General features: G+C 42.6%; 1 protein-coding gene across 1 annotated transcript in view; it reads right to left on the bottom strand.

Annotated features, from left to right (window-relative positions):
* MAP2K4 (mitogen-activated protein kinase kinase 4) overlaps window positions 1-20,910 on the bottom strand; it is a 139,978-nt gene that overhangs the window by 24,740 nt on the left and 94,328 nt on the right. Inside the window, exons 5-7 of the mRNA XM_043583150.1 lie at window positions 17,599-17,718; window positions 15,216-15,267; window positions 11,520-11,647 (exon numbers count right to left, since the gene is read on the bottom strand). Coding sequence (XP_043439085.1) covers window positions 11,520-11,647; window positions 15,216-15,267; window positions 17,599-17,718 — 300 coding nt within the window. The remainder of the gene's footprint in view (window positions 1-11,519; window positions 11,648-15,215; window positions 15,268-17,598; window positions 17,719-20,910) is intronic.

Here is a 20,910-nt window from a genome sequence, read left to right as displayed (position 1 = left end):
GTTGGCTCCAGGTTGCTTAAAAATAAATTTTAGGGTCACCTGGGTGGCTCAGTCGGTTGGGCGTCCGACTTTGGATCAGGTCATGATCTCGCAGTCCGTGAGTTCGAGCCCTGCGTCAGGCTCTGTGCTGACAGCTTGGAGCCTGGAGCCTGTTTCAGATTCTGTGTCTCCCTCTCTCTCTGGCCCTCCCCCATTCATGCTCTGTCTCTCTCTGTCTCAAAAATAAATAAATAAATAAATAAATAAATAAATAAATAAATAAATAAATGTTAAAAAAATTTTTTTTAAATAAATAAATTTAAAAAAAAAGCAAAGATGGGGGTCTCAAAGGGCTCACAATCTAGTCAGGAGACACATATACACATACAAAATACAAAACACATACAAAACAAAAACAAAGAATCAGGTGGTGATGAGGGTTATGAAGCAAAGTGGGGTCAAGGAGATGAGAGGAACAGGTCAGATGTGGTAGTCCAGGGAGGACGAGCCAAGCACATGGCATCTGCTCCAAGACCTAACTGAAGTGAAAGACTGCCAACATTAAAAATATTCACAGAGGAGAGAGTTCAAGGGAGAAAGGAAAAGACCCCCAGGTAGGAACATCCTCCAGATGCACGTGGAACACAGAGGTCGGTGTGGTGGCCAGAGTGTGGCAAGCAAGGCAGAAGGTAACGTGTGGACAATTCTGAAAGACAGTTGAGGGCCAGATCATATAGAGCCTTCTAGGCCCATTATGAGGATTTGGGGATGAGTTTTAAGCAGAGAGGTGGCATAATTTAACAATGTTCAGAGAGGGTAACCAGCTGTTACATGAAGCACAGACTACTAGAGCAAGGTTAAGCGGAAGACCATTCTAGAGACTAGAGCAATCAGGCAGGCGAGACATCCCAGTGGCCGGACCAAGAAACACTCACTGGTGGTTTAAACATTTTTTTTAAATGTTTTATTATTTATTTTTAAGAGATAGAGGCAGAGTGTGAGCGGGACAGGGGCAGAAAGAGAGGGAGACACAGAATCCGAAGCAGGCTCCAGGCTCCGAGTTGTCAGCACAGAGCCCGACACGGGGCTCGCACTCACGGAGCCGTGAGATCATGACCTGAGCCGAAGTCGGACGCTTAACAGACTGAGCCACCCAGGGACACCACCCCCCCTTTTTCTTCAAAGGAACACTAGTTGTTTTCAAAAGAGAGCGGGTTCTATGCCTTGAAAGTAAAGCCGACAGCATTTGCTTATGGACAGGATGTAGAGTATGAAGAGGAAGGAAATGAAACTCTAAAGCCTGTGCCTTGAGCAACTGGAAAGAGGGGTAAGTATTTACTGAAATATAGAGAAACTGGGGAAGGGGAGGCAGCTCCCAGATCTTGTAGGGAGCAGAGGAGTGATATGATGAGGTCAAGAGCTTGGGAATAAACTTATTATACGTGCAACTTCTGTGGGATCTAAGAAGTAAGAGAAAGTAGGAAACCAGACATATAATTTTGGAGTTTACAAGTGAGGTGTGGACAGTAAGAAATGTATGGGCACTCATCATCCCCGAGCATCTACTAAGTGACAGAAGCTGTACATCACGGGAACAGAGACAGAAAGAAAGTATTACTCCCTAAGACTGGATGATGGACTCACTAGAAGAATTTGGGTAGTTAAGGGAAAAAAAAGAGACTGAATACTCAGCCCTGGGGCATACCAAAATAAACGAGATCAGAAAGATGAGAAGGCCCTAGAGACCCAGGAGAGAGGGGCCAGTCAGGAAGGTAGCCAAGAGCACATAAATGTCATGGAAACCAAGAGACAAAAGTCTTCAAGAACATAGTATTTTCAACATCCCAGGAGAATTAAGGAAGGTCATGGCTCCAAACTGACCATGGGCTTCAGGAACAAAAAGATGGTGATTGCTCTAATGACAGCAGTGATGTCATTCAGTGATGGGGGTAAAAGAACCCATAAGAATGGGGACAGAAAGAATAAAAGGAGAAAAAGGACAGACAGTGGGTATAGACAAGTATTCAGAATGGACAACAACAAAAATTTTTTTAAGTTTATTTATTTTTGAAATAGAGACAGAAGGAGACAGAGCATCCGAAGCAGGCTCTGTGCTGACAGCAGAGAGCCCAAGGCGGGGCTTGAACTCATGCACCGTGAGATCACGACCTGAGCCTAAGTCAGATGTTTGACCAACTGAGCCACCCACGCGTTCCCAGAATGGACAACAATATTTTAAAGAATTTATTAAGAAATGTGTGTAGCCAGTTAAGAAGGAAAAATTAACAGACAGTAAGATCACTTGAGCAAATAGAAACAAAGCATTCTTCGCTGGGAGGACTAAATAATATAAAAATGCAGTAACCAAAGGAATTTAAGACTCTAATGAAATGCCAATACAATTCCTGCTATTTTTAATAATGATACACTATTTATATGAAACACACAGAAAGAGGATACAACACAGTCCAGAAACAGTCCCAAATCCAAGGATTTAGTACAAGAGTACTGATTCCGAAAAATGGAATTTGAATAATCAGATAATTAAAAATATAATTTTTATTTTATGGGTGAGGGGGTTTGATTAACAATGCACTTGTCACAATGAGCGGTGAGTAATGCATAGAACTGCTGAGTCATCATATTGTACATTACATTGTACAATGAGACCAACACCACTGTATGCTAATTATCTTGAATTGAGAAAAATAAATTAAAAGTTTTAAAAATTCATGACTAACATTTGTGGGGAGAAAAGTCACACTCTTTCCTCTGATAATTCACTAATCCTGATTACATCAGGATTAAAAACCTGAAATGTTAGGGGCACCTGGCTTACTGGGAGGGGCATGTGACTCTTGGGGTTGTGATTTCGAGCCCCATTTGGGTGTAGAGATTACTTGAAAAAAAAAAACTTAAAAAAAAATTTTTTTTTTTTTACCTGAAAAGTAAAAAAAACAAAAGCCTAAACTTAGGTACTCAAATGTGAGTCTACAACCATTTCTGATCTCGGCACCAGGAAAACCTTTCAAGATACGCTGACAGCCAGAAACCGTAACGGTAACCCTGATACGCTAACCACATTGAAATTTTCTATTTCTGTAATTCAGTCAAAAATTTGTAGAATTTAAAGACAAATGACAACTTCTGGGAAAACATACGAAACCTAACAAGAAAAGACTGAAGTCCTCATTATGTTATACATCAGTAGTGGCCAAATATAGGAAAAAATACAAAAGTATATAACTTTCTCAATAATTTTGAAATATGTAAGAAAAACCCCTTGAAGTTTTTTTTTTTAACGTTTATTTATTTTTGAGACAGAAAGAGACAGAGCATGAACGGGGGAGGGCAGAGAGAGAGGGAGACACAGAATCCGAAACAGGCTCCAGGCTCCGAGCAGTCAGCCCAGAGCCTGACGCGGGGCTCGAACTCAGAGACTGCGAGATCGTGACCTGAGCCGAAGTCGGCCGCTTAACTGACTGAGCCACCCAGGCGCCCCCCCCTTGAAGTTTTTTAACAAATCCCATTCTGGCCTACCAACTCCACAAAGATAAAGCTGTAACACTCTAATGCAGAATGACACCTACTGAAAAAACACACCATTTTAATCGTATATCGTTTCCCCAAAGGTCTTGAGAAGTGTGATCCTTTCATATATAGCCAAGGAAAGATATGAAAGAGTTGTGCGAAGACGCAGCTTAAAAATTTCTGCAGCAGTATTTAGAATAACAAACAACTAGGGGCACCTGAGTGGCTCAGTTCAGCGTCCGACTTCGGCTCAGGTCATGATCTCGCAAGTCTGAGAGTTCAAACCCTGCTGAAAGCACACAGAGCCTGAAGCCTGTTTCAGATTCTGTGTCTCCCTCTCTCTGCCCCTCCCCCATTCATGCTCTATCTCTGTCTCTCTCAAAAATAAACATTTTTTAAAAATTAGAAAAAGAGAATAACAAAAAACTAAAACATCACAAGCAGGCAAAAATAGAAAGTCAGTTAATGTCTAGTGGCTAAATTCATTAGACATGAAGGTGCATCGGTCTGGAAACATGCCTGCAAATGCCTACGGAGCAGACGAAAAGCAGAAGTGCCATAGTATTTCATTTCCATAAAAATGTAGCGGGATATATACTCACAGAACAATTTTTTCCCTTTATGAGTGAACGATGGGCAATTGATTCTCCACTTTCCTAGTCTGTACTTTATTTTTAACATATCAAACAAGGACATAATCTTCCAATAAGAAACACATTTACAATACTATCAATGGTAGGGTTCTTCAAACGTGGAGTTATTTCACTGAACACTTAAAAAAACAGGCATAGGGGCGCCTGGGTGGCGCAGTCGGTGAAGCGTCCGACCTCAGCCAGGTCACGATCTCGCGGTCCGGGAGTTCGAGCCCCGCGTCGGGCTCTGGGCTGATGGCTCAGAGCCTGGAGCCTGTTTCCGATTCTGTGTCTCCCTCTCTCTCTGACCCTCCCCCGTTCATGCTCTGTCTCTCTCTGTCCCCAAAATAAATAAACGTTGAAAAAAAAAAATTAAAAAAAATAAAAAATAAAAAATAAAAAAACAGGCATAATACAATGGGATTTCAAAGTCACCAGGAAGTGAAATATCAAGCCACTGGGGATAAGCTGTGTGTCTCAAAGTTATGTGTACAAACAGAAAAAGTGACATATACGCCTCCTTTGGGAGTGTGTGTGTGTGTGTGTGTGTGGACACACATATACATCCACCATATATATATATATGTATGTACATATACATACATATATACATACATACATATACATACATACACACACACACACACACACACACACACACATATACACACATACATCAAGGGAGAAAAAAAATCAGATCTGGAATCTTTTCCTGAATATTCCAAAATGTTTTGCTAGGCAAAAAATATTAGGCAACTGACAGAATGGAAGAAGATATTTGCAAGTGATATATCGGATAAAGGGTTAGTATCCAAAATTTATAAAGAACTTGCCAAACTTAACACCTAAAAACATAATTTGAAGTGAAGAAACGGGCAGAAGACATGAATAGACACTTTTCCAAAGAAAACATCCAGATGGGTAACAGACACATGAAAAGATGCTCAATATCACTCATCATCAGGGAAATACAAATCAAAACAACTATGAGATACCACCTCACACCTGTCAGAATGGCTAAAATGAACAACTCAGGAAACAACAGATGTTGGCGAGGATGCGGAGAAAGGGGAACCCTCTTGCACTGTTGGTGGGAATGCAAACTAGTGCAGCCACTCTGGGAAACAGTATGGAAGGTTCTCAAAAAAATTAAAAATAGAACTACCGTACGACCCAGCAAATGCACTACTAGGAATTTATCCAAAGGATACAAAAATGCTGATTTGAAGGGGCACATGCACCCCAATGTTTATAGCAGTGCTATCAAAAATAGGCAAATTATGCAAAGGGCCCAAATGTCCATCAACTGATGAAGGGATAAAGAAGATATGGTATGTGTTTGTATACACACACACACACACACACACACACACACACACACACACACTGGAACACTACTCGGCGGTGAAGAAGAATGAAATCTTGCCATTTGCAATAATGTGGATGGAAGCGGAGGGTGTTATGCTAAGCCAAATAAGTCAGAGAGAGACAGATATTGTAGGATTTCACTTATATGTGGAATTTGAGAAACAAAACAGATGAACATAGGGGAAGGGAAGGAAACATAAGATAAAAACAGAGAGGAAGGCAAACCATGAGACTCTTAAATACAGAGAACAAACTGAGGGTTCCTGGTGGGTGTTGGGTGGGAGAATGGGCTAAATGGGGGATGGACATTAAGGAGGGCACTTCCTGGGATGAGCACTGGGTGTTATATGTAAGTGATGAATCACTGGGTTCTACTCCTAAAGTCAAGGTTACACTGTAACCTTGAATGGGGAGGGGGGCAGAATCTTTACTATATTTAAAACTAGAGTAAAAAGCTCTTCTTAGAAGAAAACCATCATGGACTTAACACCCAAGATCATGCAGGGGCAGGGGGAGGATGGGGGGGAGGGAGGAGTTGTTACCTAACATTCAGAAATAAGCCTTCAAACTGCTACAGAAAGAAAGAGCACTGGTTGCTCAACCACAAATCCCCATGTTCAAAGGTGGCAGCAGGGTTGCCCATGGACAGTTGTTTCCTAAGCTTGATTTCTGTGAAGTCACAATTCTCCAGGACTGGGTGCACCAGCCGCAGCCTCAGTACTGACTCAAACAACGGCGGCCTTCCTTTGGTTTTGAAACAGCTTTCCTGAGATGGAATCCATACACCATCCGACCGACCCATTTGAAGCACTCGATTCACGGGTTGCTCATGTATTCCCAGAGCTGCGCGACCATGACCAAGGCCACTTGTAGAACCTTACCCCCGCCCCGCACTTCTGGCCATCGCCACCTCACGGTACCACAACTACCCCCCACGCCGGACCTACTAATCTACTTTCTGTCCCTACAGGCTTCCTTTTTCTGCACTTACGTATAAATGGAACCATACAACATGTAATCTTTTATAACTGGCTTCTGCCACTTAGCGTAATGTCTTCAAGGTTTATCCATATCGTAACACGTGTCAGTATTTCATTTTGGTTTGAGACGGGGCACGAGTCCACTAGTCCACCCAGACCACGTTTTGTGTGCCCATTCACCCACTGGGGCACATGTGGGTTATTTCTGCCTTTTGGGTATTACACATTCATGTCGTTATGTGCTACAAACATTCATGGGCGAGTTTTATGGACGTGGGCTTTCATTGCTGTCAGGGATATACCTGGGAGTCCAGTTTACTGTAACTTCTGCACTGACATGTTTGAGGACCTGCCAGGATCTTTTTCCAAAGTGGCCGTATCATCTTACTCTCCCACCAACAGCACATGACGGCTCCAAGTTCTCCACACCTTCATTAACACTTATTAGTATCTGACTTGGGGATTCTGACCATCCTAGTGGATGTGTGGGGTGGGGCCTCACTGTGGTTTGAAGTCTTCAATTTTTAAACCAAGAAGAACTGGAATGTGACGGATTGATAAGCCATCAAAGCAATAGCTAACGACCCTGAAGAAAATTTATTTTTTTCCCGACTGAAAAGCCTGAGACCATTACATCCTTAACAACACTCCTGAATAAACTGCTTTCCGGTTATTAACAGGCAAGCCACAAAATAAAGTGGGTTCCACTGACAAATATCAGGGGAATGCTAAGTTTAGAAAAGCTGTTTCTTCACTGAGATTTTTCTCAGCATTTTTAATTAGTGTGCTAACATACATGATGTATCTAAACCCTTAAAATAGCATACAGTGACTCCCAGTCATTGGGTCCCAGAACACTTTTTTGACAAACTACCCATAACATGTCATCCAGATGCAAAATTTTTAAAAAGCCACTCTACACAGTCTCCCAGTTTTCTGAACAAGATGAGTGCTCAGAACATGGCCTTCACTGAAAACGATACATAGACTGACAACAGTGAAAACGACAGAGCAGGCAACTCCAAGGGAGCATCCTTCCAAAGAAACATGAAAAAATAAAGCAAAAAAATAACCAACCTTGTCAGAATTCTGGGGTTAAAGAATCAAAAGTTTATAGGAACCAGGGGTGCCTGGGTAGCCCAGTCAGGTAAGCATCCAACCTCAGCTCAGGAATGATCTCACAGTTCGTGAGTCCGAGCCCCACGTCGGGCTCCGTGCTGACGGCTCAGAGCCTGGAGCCTGCTTCAGATTCTGGGTCTCCCTCTCTCTCTGCCCCCCACCCCCGCTCATGCCCTGTCTCTGTCTCTCTCTCTCTCTCTCTCTCTCTCTCTCTGCCCCTCCCCAACTTATGCTCTCTCTTTCTCAAAAATAAATAAATATATTTTTAAAAAGTTTATAGCAACCAAGCAAACAATGAATCAAGAAAATCCAACTCAAAAATGATAAGAAACCTCTGCAGCATTTCTACTTGACCTTGCCCCCGTCCTTGCTCCAGCTCAAAAGCTGTCTTACAGACGGCAGATCCCCAGTATCAGACCCTAGACTCTGGGTCCAGAGGGAAGAGGAAGCAGAGCAGACCTTAATCAAGAAGAAGTGAGTTGGTCTGTTCCAACCTGTCCGGGGAGCGATGGAGAATGGGCCGTGGGGCCTGCCTTTGTCCTGCCCAGCTGGGGACTCACTCACAGCATAACATCAGAGGACGTGCCTCAAAAACACTGTAAGGCAAACGCGTGACCTGCGGATGGCCGGTGCAGAAGATAAGGACTGAGACATACATGAGACCCCCAGAAATGTGGCAGGAAAAGTAGACGGCAGAGTTTTTTTTGGAAAATGAAGCCATTCACACTCCCCTGTGCATGCTGGGAAGTTTAGAAAGCCAGGTGCAGGCCCAGTGGGGGACCCGCACTCAGAAAGACCAGAGGACTTAAGCTGTAACCTCTGGCTGCTCTACAGGCCAAGGGCAGGTAGGAAGTGAAAGGGAAAGCAGATATGTGAATGGAGGGGCTGAGCATTGGAGGGGAGCGCCCAGCACAAAAGCCATCTGCAAGGGCTCCAGTAGTTGTGTGGGTTTCCTTCCCTTTGTTTTCTTTATGGATTGTTTTTTCTTTTCTTTTTGGATACTGGTATCCGAAAGGAAACAAGCAAAACAAAAAACTAAGGAAAACAAAAAACGAAACTGTCAAAACATTAGCTGAACATAAGCTAGGAAAAGAGACATCAGAGACCACATAGGATTTATTATACGGACTTTTTCTTTTTAATTTTTTTAATGTTTATTTATTTTTGAGAGAGACAGACAGACAGACAGTGTGAGCAGGGGAGGGGCAGAGAGAGAGGGACACACAGAATCCGAAACAGGCACCAGGCTCTGAGCTGTTAGCACAGAGCCTGACACAGGGCTCGAACTCACAAACCACAAGATCATGACCTGAGCCGAAGTCAGATGCTTAACCGACTGAGCCACCCAGGCAGCCCCATTACACAGATGTTAAGACTTTAGAGAAAAAAAAAAATCACTAAAGAAACAGCTACGTCTCATAGCAAGGAACAAAACAAACCGTGAGGAGAGGGGAAGAATCTGGGTTCCAGAATCACCATGTCATAATATTCAAAATGTCCAGTTTTTCACATACACAAAAATACAAAGCATGCAAAGAAAATGCCTGAAACTAACCACAAGGAACCGATAATCAGACAAATCCAGAATGTGGGACATTCCTGGGAAATGTGTGCATGAAGTACGTATTAGATGATAATATGAAATTCTTGCTAATCATTTAAGGTTTGTGTTTTGGGTGTGGTGATGACATTGTGGTTATGAAGAAAAGTGCACTTTTTTGGGGAGATTCGCGCAGAAGTGTTTAGAATGAGATTCATCAGCCACATACTTTCAAATGCTCCAGGGCACATACATACATGTGTATCTGTATCTATGTTTATGCACATCTAGATGAGGAGACGGGGAGGCTGCAAAATGTTAACTATTGGTTTATGGAAACGTTTGTGCTTCAACTCTACATTTTATACACTTTTGATGATATTAAATAATCTAGAAAGATGGGGCTCGATTGAGTGTCCGACTTCAGCTCAGGTCATGATCTCACAGCTTGTGGGTTCGGGCCCCGCGTCAGGCTCTGTGCTGATGGCTCAGAGCCTGGAGCCTGCTTTGGATTCTGTGTCTCCCTGTCTCTCTGCCCCTCCCCGGCTCACGCTCTATCTCTCTCTCAAAAATAAATAAACATTTAAAAAAAAAAAAAGTCACCTGAGTACAAACATTCAGCTTCAGCTGTGCTGCAATTACCTTTTTATTTTTATTTTTATTTTTTTTTTCAACGTTTATTTATTTTTGGGACAGAGAGAGACAGAGCATGAACGGGGGAGGGGCAGAGAGAGAGGGAGACACAGAATCGGAAACAGGCTCCAGGCTCTGAGCAGTCAGCCCAGAGCCCGATGCGGGGCTCGAACTCACGGACCGCGAGATCGTGACCTGGCTGAAGTCGGACGCTTAACCGACTGTGCCACCCAGGCGCCCCTGCAATTACCTTTTTAAAACCTGCATAAATTACACAGGGGCTCCTGGGTGGCTCAGCCAGTTAAGCGTCTGACTTCAACTTAGGTCATGATCTCGCCATTCAGAGTTCGAGCCCCGCATCAGGCTCTGTGCTGACAGCTCGGAGCCTGGAGCCTGCTTCGGATTCTGTGTCTCCCTCTGTCTCTGACCCTCCCCCACTCACTCTCTCTCTCTCTCTCTCTCTCTCGCCCTCCCTCCCTCCCTCCCTTTCTCTCTCTCTCTCAAAAATAAACATTAAAGAAATTTTTAACTATCTTTAAAAAAATTTTTTTTCATCAGTGTTACACAGCAAAGGTACTCAGTCAACCTTAGTGCTGTGACAAGCCCGAAAAATGAAGGTGGCAATTTCTAGTTAATTCTCAGGGCATCATTACTAAATGTGTAAATTATATGAATTCGCAAATGCTCAGTGATTAATATGTTTTATTTCTTACTTTTGAAATTGTTCCATTTATCTCTAATTATCATGATGAATGCAAGATCTTCCAAATGTTCCCAATAATCTGCCTGCCCAGCCAACATCCACAAAGCCCAAACTGCAAATGAAGATCTCTTTTTGCACACACACACACACACACACACACACACACACAAGTCCATAAAGACTGCGGCCAAAGCTGCTAAATGGAATGAGTCAATACTCTGCACACCCACATGCCACCACTTACGAGCAGCATGCTGGTCCCCAAAGAACCACGGCCACATTAAAGAAGACACCAACACCTAGGGCAAGCGCTTCAAACATAGACACTGAATTTCCAATCAAATACAGATGAAAATCCAGCCTGTAGGAACAGTATATGCATACATACTATGCATACATACAGGGATAAGGTGAGTGTGAACCATGTGGATGGCTAGTGTAAGCCTGGCTAGTGTAAGTCCGGCTCCGAGGACAAACAGGATCTAAGTTGGCAAATGCCCAAGACCTCTACCCTCGAATTTGTCAGCGTGCTTCATCCACCTCCACAGAAGGGACCAACAATATTCAGAACACGGCCTCAGATTCTTCCAGACACTGTGAGCTCTGTTAGGAACTCTGGGAACTCCAGTCTCCCATTTTTCTCCAACTGGAAGAAAAGCATCACTGGGTGGCCCAGGACACTTTCTCCATGTGTTAACGGATGATGTGGACACAAGATCCAAAGTATCCCTGACCCCACAGTGTTATCTACGACAGTCAAGAGAGCATAGGGGGCGCTGGAAACAGAGAGGCCTTCTGAGAACCACCTTGGGGGTTAGTGGAATGGAGGAAGACGAGGAAACAGGAATTCACTGGGACAATTGCATAGTTCCATGGAGAAGCTAGAGCCTGAATTTGGCTCTTAGGGAAGAGGAAAATATTCTAGTATGGTAAAACTGCTGACCAGTGTCAGACCCCTGAGAAGGAGAGCACCAAAGGGCAGGGGATCTCGGGGCAAAGACTACCAAGCAGGAAGATCTGGCCTTTGTACTTACTGCCATGTATGGCCTACACCCGGCATCTCTTGTCTTGGCAATGGAGTCCACCAGCTGTCCACTGATGCCAAAGTCACAGAGCTTAATATTCCCACTCCTGTCCAGAAGAATATTGGAAGGTTTGATATCTGCAAGGGAGAGAGAGAGGTCATTCCGCATACAAGTGAACGGTCAAATGAGCTATATTCTAAAGCACGTTAAGCAAAATTACCGAAAAACTTTAGACAATGCAAGTGATCAAGTCCTTAAAATTCAGGTATTTAAAAGGAGGAAAATGAGGAAAGAATACTCTGAATGCCAATGCTTACAAATGCAGGCTCAGAAATGGGTCACAGTAAATGTAGGCATTCTATAATGCTTTCTTTGTTTATATCCAAAGACGTACATTCATTTACCTGTTTCAAATTCATTACTTACTGGTCAAAATACAAAGAATGAATTTAACCTACAAGAGCAAACCAAGCTACCTTACAGGATGACAAAGACTATCCACCCACATGCAAACTACGCAAATTACACAGCCACAATTTAGTTATAAGGTCAAGCTTCATCTAACTTAGAAAAGTACCCAACCCAGTCTACCTCAAAACCACAGCTTTTGGACCAAAGAAGCAAAGACTCAAAATCTGGGTCCAAAATTCACAATGTGACCTGGGGCAAGCTAGTCGACTCTCTCAGCAGCTACAACTTCCTCATCTACCAAACGAAAATGATCGTTAATTCACAGGGCTCTGGACATGAAAACACCGGATGCAGTACCTGAACTTTATTTGTACTCAATAAATGATACGTATCCACTTAGTAATTATTCCTCCTTGAGAGATTTTTCTGACCTTAGCTGACTTCATCAAGTTTCCCCCCAACTAATCCTTTGAGTCATCCTTGAGAAACCAGATTCATTTTCATTTTCACCCCTTCCAAGGTGTGTGTCTGCTGTCCTGTAAATTTGAGAAAGCCAAATCCCTTCCATTTGGTTCTCCGAGTTTTATGGTCTTGCCAAACTGGCCCCTGGATTTTCACCCCTTCCTCACGGACAATGAACTCACTGCCAGAATGTGCTAGACTCACTGTCTGGCCAATTCTCCCCCTTTGCCCACTAATTCTCTATCCCTGTCTCAATGCTTCTATCCATTGCATTATCACTATCAAATCTCAATGAATAAAAAGCAAGGATAAAAAAGATGAGATACAAAAAATACCTGTCTATAACTCAGAAGGAGAGCTACAGAAAAGTCCAGAAAAGGTCTCTTACCAGCACTGACAAGGCTGACGCCTATCAAACATCCATCCTAACCACCCATCCCTTCTAACGGAATCTACATTTGATTTTATTGAGGCATCTATCCTCCTCTGTGTAGCTCTAACCACACCTCCCAAACTGGGGCCTGACTGGTCCAAACTTATCAGGGTCGTTCCTCGCCAGTAACCAGTTGAGGCAAGGGCATGAGGCAATTCTGGTGAATGAGACAAGAGAAAACACTGGAGAGAGAGAAGGAAGATTTCCCAGCTCCTAAAATAGCCAAACGGGAAGAGAAAGAGCTTCTCCAAGAGGCTGTCACATCCACATGTGACGCTGGGGACTTGCTGTGGCAGTTAGCACCCTGAGGACACAGCCAACATATTAAGAAGGGAGGAGTCAAAAGAAGGGAACTTGAACCCTAAACATACTGGGCTTGGAGCCACCCTACCCTTCGACTTGTCAGGACAGATGGTGAATTTGCTTGAAGTTTAAGGCAGTTATCAGGATTTTCTGTTACTCATAACCAAAAGCACTCTTAACTACAGCAAAAAAGCTAACTGATCATAATGGATAAGAAAAAAGAGACTTGGGGCTGGGACTTGGAGCCTGGGTGGCTCAGTCGGTTGAGCGTCCGACTTCAGCTCAGGTCATGATCTCGCAATCTGTGGGTTCGAGCCCTGCGTCAGGCTCTGTGCTGACAGCTCAGAGCCTGGAGCCTGCTTCGGATTCTGAGTCTCCCTCTCTCTGCCCCCTCCCCACTCACGCTGTGTGTGTGTCTTTCTTTCTCAAAAGTAAAATTAAAAAAAAAAAAAATCAAAGAAAAAAGAGACTGCTATAAACTCATCATTTCATTTATTAATAGGAAAACCGAAGTTATTTTTGAAGCTTTTCCCATTCATTCAGCTACTCCTCTCGTTCAGCTACTCCTCTGGCACTGTCTTAGTGCTTCACTGTGATTGGCGAGTATCCTCGAGGTAACTGTTAAATGCCCTAAAGGGGATACTCTCATAGGCGCAAAATACAGCCAAAAAACAATCCCAAAACGAGAACGAGATGACCAAGAACAAAATAATTTTGGTTAGCGACCTAACCCTATATGATTTTAGGCCAAAAGAGGAAATAAGAAGCCTACCTGCTATTATTTTTTAACAAACATATAGCTACGCAAAATTATTCCTGATAATACAACATATGCTGATGTTCAAGGTTACCCCTGAACCACAGTTCGGCTGAACCACACAGTGCCATGTACTGTCCTGGATTTGTCCGTGACAAGTTTCGTGAGGAGAGTGACCTTGGCTACTTCTTCAAAGCCACCACCACACGGCCCTGAGTCTAGCATAGTAATAAATAGAGCAACTGTGAAATCTGTTTGCTGAATTAATTTCGTGATTCCCCCCGACTTCCAATAAATCTACATCAAATGTTTACATTCGGACCTGTGTCTAACAAGGCCAAGATCACTGTTCATACAAATACAAATGCTTTAGATGAATTTCAACATACGGTAACAATCAAAGCATCTCTCTCTATTTTCAAAAAAATCTTCTAAAGTAAAGAAGAAACACCTGAAAGGGACAGTAACATGACTTTAAAATGCTCCAGAGGGTCGAGGGGCCTGAGTTGCTCAGTCGGTTTAGCGTCTGACTTCGGCTCAGGTCATAATCTCACAGTTCGTGGGTTTGAGCCCCACGTCAGGCTCTATGCTGACAGCTCAGAGCCTGGAGCCTGCTTCAGATTCTGTGTCTCCCTCTCTCTCTCTGCCTCTCCCCGTCTTGCGCTCTCTCTCTCTCTCTTGTTCAAAAATAAACATTAAAAAAAAAACACATTTTTTTTTTAATGCTCAAGGGGGGCATCTGGGTGGTTCAGTCGGTTGAGCATCCAGCTTCAGTTCAGGTCATGATCTCACAGCTTGTGGGTTCAAGCCCCACGTCGGGCTCTGTGTCTCCCTCTCTCTGCCCCTCCCCTGCTCATGCTCTCTCTCTCTGTCTGTCTCTCTCTCAAAAATAAACATAAATACATACATACATACATACATACATATATACATATGTAAAAATAAAATGCTCAAGGTACCATCCTCCAAATCATTTGAATGTCCCCAGAACCATCTTCCTGCCCATTTGTATACACAGAGAAACATTATCTATCAAGCAAATGAATAACTGTTTTTCAAATAAGAGTATTAAGAACTTGCAGCAAAATCTATTTCAATTTCTAAACTCAATATATGAATAAGCTAAGCTGAAATTTATAGAATCCCAAAGGAAAAAATACCTTAAATTAATAAAGTTTTAGGGAAAAAATAACAATAGTGTTAGGATACATATGTTTTGCTAAAAACACAAGTATTTCAGGAAAGCTTAGACAGTGACACTGTAATTTTCAATAATGTTTTCCTATTAAGGAAATTTTATAGATTAATTTCTAATCTATAAAAAATAATTCCTACCCACCTCTGTGAATGATTTTCAAGTTTTCTTTTAAGTGGTTTAGTGCTTTCACAGTCTGGGGAGAAAAAGCAAAGATGAGAGAAGTAATATCCTTTTCATCAAAAAGCATGCAGTTTATCACAGCCCCGGAAGCCCTTTATATTCTTTTAGGCTCCATTATTTCAATATTCTGTCCACTTCTTGTGTTAAGTGAAAATGCTACATGATCATTTTAGATCTGAAAACTTACTTGCTTTTACGTGCTGGTCCCCAATAATGAAAAGAACCCAACAACTTATAATTTTTCAGTAAGTCATTACAAAGTTGTACGTTTCTCGCACCTTCAAACTTTTAAGAATGGAAATATTCCATACAAGAGAGTCCATATAGTCTGGTTCCGTTATGACCTCTAATTTAAATTAAGTTTTTCCAAATTTCCTCGGTGTCTACTAATTACTCGTTCCCCTTCACTCGGTGCAACGCCTTCAAAGTCATTTTCACAGAGCCAAAGTATCTCTGCTCAACCTCTATTGCAATTTATTCAGAACTGACAATATTGTTTGATCACTGCTCAGAAAATCAGTCATTTCTTCAGGAATATAGGGAACAGGGACTTGAGTTAAAATTTCCACAGTCTCCAACTAAAAGAGGACTAAAGGACAGGCCAACCATTTGCTATCAAAAGGTCAAGTCTCTGCCCCATCAAGCTGCTGGGTGTCAGGAACGCAGAACTTGCAATGTTTGAAGCAGCTAAGCCTCTTGGGTTCGTTGGGTTGTTAATGAGCAAGAAGAGACTTAACACCAAGTGATTTTAAATGTTGTGCTTAAGAGGAAGGATGACCACCAAGTCTGGAAACATAGGCAAACATGTAGTAAATGATTTACTAGTGTTTCTAGATTACATATACTGCATTATACAGTAAAACAATTTTGTCTATGTTTCCCAACTTCACGGCCACCCTGGTACATTACATGGCGGTCAGGAGCAGGATTCTGGGATGGGGCTGCCTGGGCCTTAAATCATTCACCATCTACAACTGTATGCGATTCAGAGCAAATTAACTACTTAACCTCTACAGGCTCCAGATCTGTCATGTGTAAAAAGGGGGGCTACACTATTTACCACAGAGAATTACTACGAAGGGAAAATGTCGAAAGATCTTGGCCTGACACAAAATAAACATTCAATAACCATTAGCTATTATCATTATTCTACTACTGTCGCATTATAACTGCTATGAATACTGGGCTTGGTATACTGGAGAGATGACAAAATTTCATTTATCTTCCCCAAAATAAGTTTCTAGTGTAATTCAGCTTCTTTTTATAAAACCATATGAAAGGGTGTATAACTTAACCTTTAGCTCATAAAATATTTAAATTTATGAATCAATTTAGCTAAATAAATTAAAACATTAACGAGACCCACGGATCTCAAGATTTCGATGATTAGCGTTTCATCTGATTTTTAAAAGTCCAATCATACACACACACCTTTCATGACTAAAATACAGATCAGAAACTGCCCACATATTTTTACATGAACCCTTAAGGATAAAACGGGATGAGTCGGCAGTTAGCGGGTAGACTATACTGAAAATAGAGGATGCAGGAAAGGAAGAGGCGGGAAATTACTCGCGACCGGAATATCTACCTTACAAATCCCTCGAAAACTTATTTTGCACATTCACTAACCTAAGTCGTGTCGTTAGCTGAGATTCTTACGGGTTTCTGAGAGTCTTACTAATTTTACCCTGCTGAAAAGGATTTCGTGGACAACTTTGGTCAACGGAAAGATTCAGAGCAAGAAAGAAAATGGTGAGGAATTCGCTTTCAAAACGACAAACACATATGTAAAAAAGCACCTGGCCTCTTTTTGGTAGTCTGGTGAAAGTGAATTGACCCAATTAGTAGCAATGCAGGTTACTGAAATTGCCAGGCAAAAATTTAAATAGTTTAGAGTGGGCAGCTCAAAACGTAAACCACAGGAAATATGCTTTGTTTAAGGGTTTCAGTGTAAGGGACTTCAAGGGAACCGCTGTAATTCTGATTAATTCAGAGACAATGGTGAGAATATAACCGATTTAAAAGTAGGAAAAGCAACAGGGCTAAAAAGGAGCAGAAAATTTCTTCTGGTCTTACTTACAGCACAATGTATTATGGTTCATTGTGACTTTAATGAGCAGAGTATTACAGTTTTTACATAGAGTTTATTTTGAAAGTTGTTTCTCAGGACTTGTATTAGTTACCCCACAGAAGGGACTGTGTCTCTTTTCCTATAACAAATGATTTTCCAGGAAGGTCAAAACCATTCTGTGAAGGACATTCAGATATGGACATTCAAAACCCCAACAGCATCTTTACAGAAGTATAGACAGAATGAACAATTTGAAAACCAGGTACTTACTGCTAAAGTGATTTTGCCTAAAATTTCTTCTGGAATAACATCATCTAATACACTATATACATATTTGTAAAACTTATCAAACGAGGTAGACATGAGTTCCATACAGATCCAACAGTCACCCTATAAAATAACAAATATCTGTTATTCCTTTACATCTCAGGATTAAGTACTATGTTTCCTTTACTTAAAATAGAAATACAATGAGAGAAAAAGCAACTAGCAGTCATTTCTGGTTCCTCCTTAAAGCCCTGGGCAGAAGAGTCCCCTCCTCTGTAAACCCAAACCTATTTGCCCAGTGTCCCCGCTCTTAATTGTAAAGACGGGGATGGTCTTACAGGGAAACTTCTGTGCTTTCACAAAGAGTTCCAATTTTCCCATAATTAAATACAGGTATGGAAAATATGTGGGAAACTGTTCGTTGCCGCTAACAAAGAAAATCGATGACAGTAATCTGGAGGCTCTAGGGTTCGTGGGAGGTCTGCACGAGAACACACAAGATGTAAGCAGACACCACGGGGATAGCGCTCTAAGAGGACGTGTACCTATGAACGCGGACTACGGAGGGCCTTGCGAGAATGAGAACGGCTACTGGGATGATGACGATTCTGCGCGTTGTTAGGAATTTGTGGACCAGCTGCATCCTGGCAGATTCACTACCACTAGGCTCCTACCTGGATTGATTACGCAGGAGATTGATGCCCGAGAAAGCAAAACGGCTTGCCCAGAATAACAACGCCCATCAGTGACAGAGCCAGGCACAGAACCCAGTTTACTTAACTCCTGGCTCCCCTCAACACCTAAAAGCAAGGACCCTTCACGTACACACAGGAAGCATGCCTACGCTGTGATGGAGACTGAGACACATAACGGTGCCCTCACGACAGGAGGCGCCACCTGCCAGAACTTACCTGGCTTCACGGAATTCTTACTTGTAAAACATATTTGACATAGCGAATTTCCACTTACATTTTCTTAAAAACTTTTTTTTTAATGTTTATTTTTGAGAGACAGAGAAAGACAGAGCGTGAGTGGAGGAGGGGCAGAGAGAGAGGGAGACACAGAATCCGAAGCAGGCTCCGGGCTCCGAGCTGTCAGCACAGAGCTGGACGCAGGGCTGGAACTCACGAACTGTGAGATCATGCATGACCTGAGCCTAAGTCGGACGCTCAACCGACGGAGCCCCTCAACCTATACTTTCTTTCTTCTCTCTCTGCGGCTTTTTTTCTTTTGGGTGCTCTTACAGACTGCTGTTCACAAAGGGCTGAGTAGCACCCTTTCCCCGAAACAAACGCTCGAATTTATTTTAATCTAAAGACACCATCTCAATAGATACACTAAAAAACTTTTCTTTATTAGAGAGAGAGATAGCCCACTGAACTCATCTACTTACAAGGAAGGAACCGAACTTCAGCAGCACAGCAAAGTGGAAAGATCACTGAAAGTCCTGACTTCTTATCCAGACTCCCCCACTTGTGCAAGCTTGGGCCCCCTCTCCGTTCCTCATCTAGGAAATAGGGCTGCCCCGCCATCCTCAATGGACTAGGATATAATCAAGTGAGTTCACATATGTAAAGTACAAAATAAAGTGTCCTGGCAGGTGCCAAAAAATGACAGTTAAAGAAATGAGAGGAGGAGGAAGAAGCAGGGGAAAAGAGGAAGGCAACCAAGAGAGAAACAGGGACACAGAACAGGGGAAATAAAGGTAGGAAGGAAACTAGAAATGGGGGTGGGGGGAGCCGTCAGCTCCAGAGACAGAGAGACCTTGTGCTTGCCAAGCCACATAACCTAAGGTAAACTTCTCATCTCTTCGGGCAGTTCCTTTTGACCATAACTGAGAATAGGGAGGAGCAGCGGTGAGCTGCATTTAAAAATTTTTAAAAAGGTGGGGGGCGGGGGGGATGGTCTGAGGTGCCCCCAAAAGCAGCAACAGCAACATTACTTTCATGGTCAAGCACGAGACGGGACACTCACGTGACTGAAATGCGAAAGTAGAAATTACTAAATATGGATTTACGGAAAAGAAAAGTGAAGGATGATGAAAACCTGAACCACTGAGATCGAGATAAGTGTTCCTAGGGACGAGAACCAGATGAAACCAATGACATGCTTATATGCCTACAGTACCCACTCAGAAAATAAATTGTTTAAAAAGACACCACTCAAGGGGCGCCTGGGTGGCTCAGTCAGTTAAGCGTCCATCCATCTTCGGCTCAGATCGTGATCTCATCGTTTGTGAGTTCGAGTCCCACATTGGGCTCTGGGCTGACAGCTTGGAGCCTGGAGCCTGTTTCGGATTCTGTGTCTCCCTCTCTCTCTGCCCCTCCCCTGCTCACGCTCTGTCTCTCTCTCTCTCTCTCATTAACAAAATTTTTTAAAGGCACCACTCACAATACAAAAACTATAAAGCACCTAGTAATGTATCTAACAAAAGAAGCAAAACGTTGACGAAGACACGTATAAAATTTGACTAAGGGACATAACAACTGACCAAAGAGAGACACAAAGTGGAGCCTGGTATACTAGACAAAGACTTTTTATAAAGCTGTGAAGCTGTCAAAATAAAAGACAGCGGTACTGATGCAGGGGGAAAAGTAAACAGACCAATACAACAGATTCAAAAGCCCATGCAACACATGGAAATATGAAGTATGTTAGATGTAGCAGAGCAAAGAGTGGCGAAAGCATGGAATATTCAATGAATGTTGCTGGAACCAGTGGCCTTCCAGATGGAAAAGAGTTAAACGAGATCATTACCTCAGATCACTCACAAATAAAGATATAAAAATCCCAAATGGATTTTTTGGAAAGCAAAGGTTTCAACTTTTTTAAAAAAGTTTATTTATTTATTTATTTAGAGAGGGAGAGAGAGAGAGAGAGAGAGAGAGCACACACACTTGCAAGAGGGGGAGGGGCAGAGAGAAAGAGAGAGAATCCCAAGCAGACTCACCCTGACAGATGCAGGGCTCAAACTCAAGAAACTCGAGATCATGACATGAGCTAAAGCTGGATGCTTAGCCGACTGAGCCACCCAGGTGCCCCTAAAACCTGTCCAGAAGAGGGACGCCTGGGTGACTCAGTCGGTTAAGTGTCCCACTCTCGATTTCGGCTCAGGTCATAATCTCACAGTTTATGAGATCAAGCCCCGCATCGGGCTCTGTGCTGACAGTGCAGAGCCTGCCTGGGATTTTCTCTCTCCCTCTCTCTCTGCCCCTCCCCTGCTCGCTCGCTTGCTCTCGCTCTCTCTCTCTCTCTCTCAAAAATATATAAATAAGCATTAAAAAAAAAAAAAAAAAGATACCACTTCAAACTCAC

Source organism: Prionailurus bengalensis, chromosome E1, assembly GCF_016509475.1.
Source record: "Prionailurus bengalensis isolate Pbe53 chromosome E1, Fcat_Pben_1.1_paternal_pri, whole genome shotgun sequence".
Classification (NCBI taxonomy): Eukaryota; Metazoa; Chordata; class Mammalia; order Carnivora; family Felidae; genus Prionailurus; species Prionailurus bengalensis.
The sequence above is the reverse complement of the archived record's forward strand: the minus strand, read 5'-3'. Positions and strand labels throughout refer to the sequence as shown.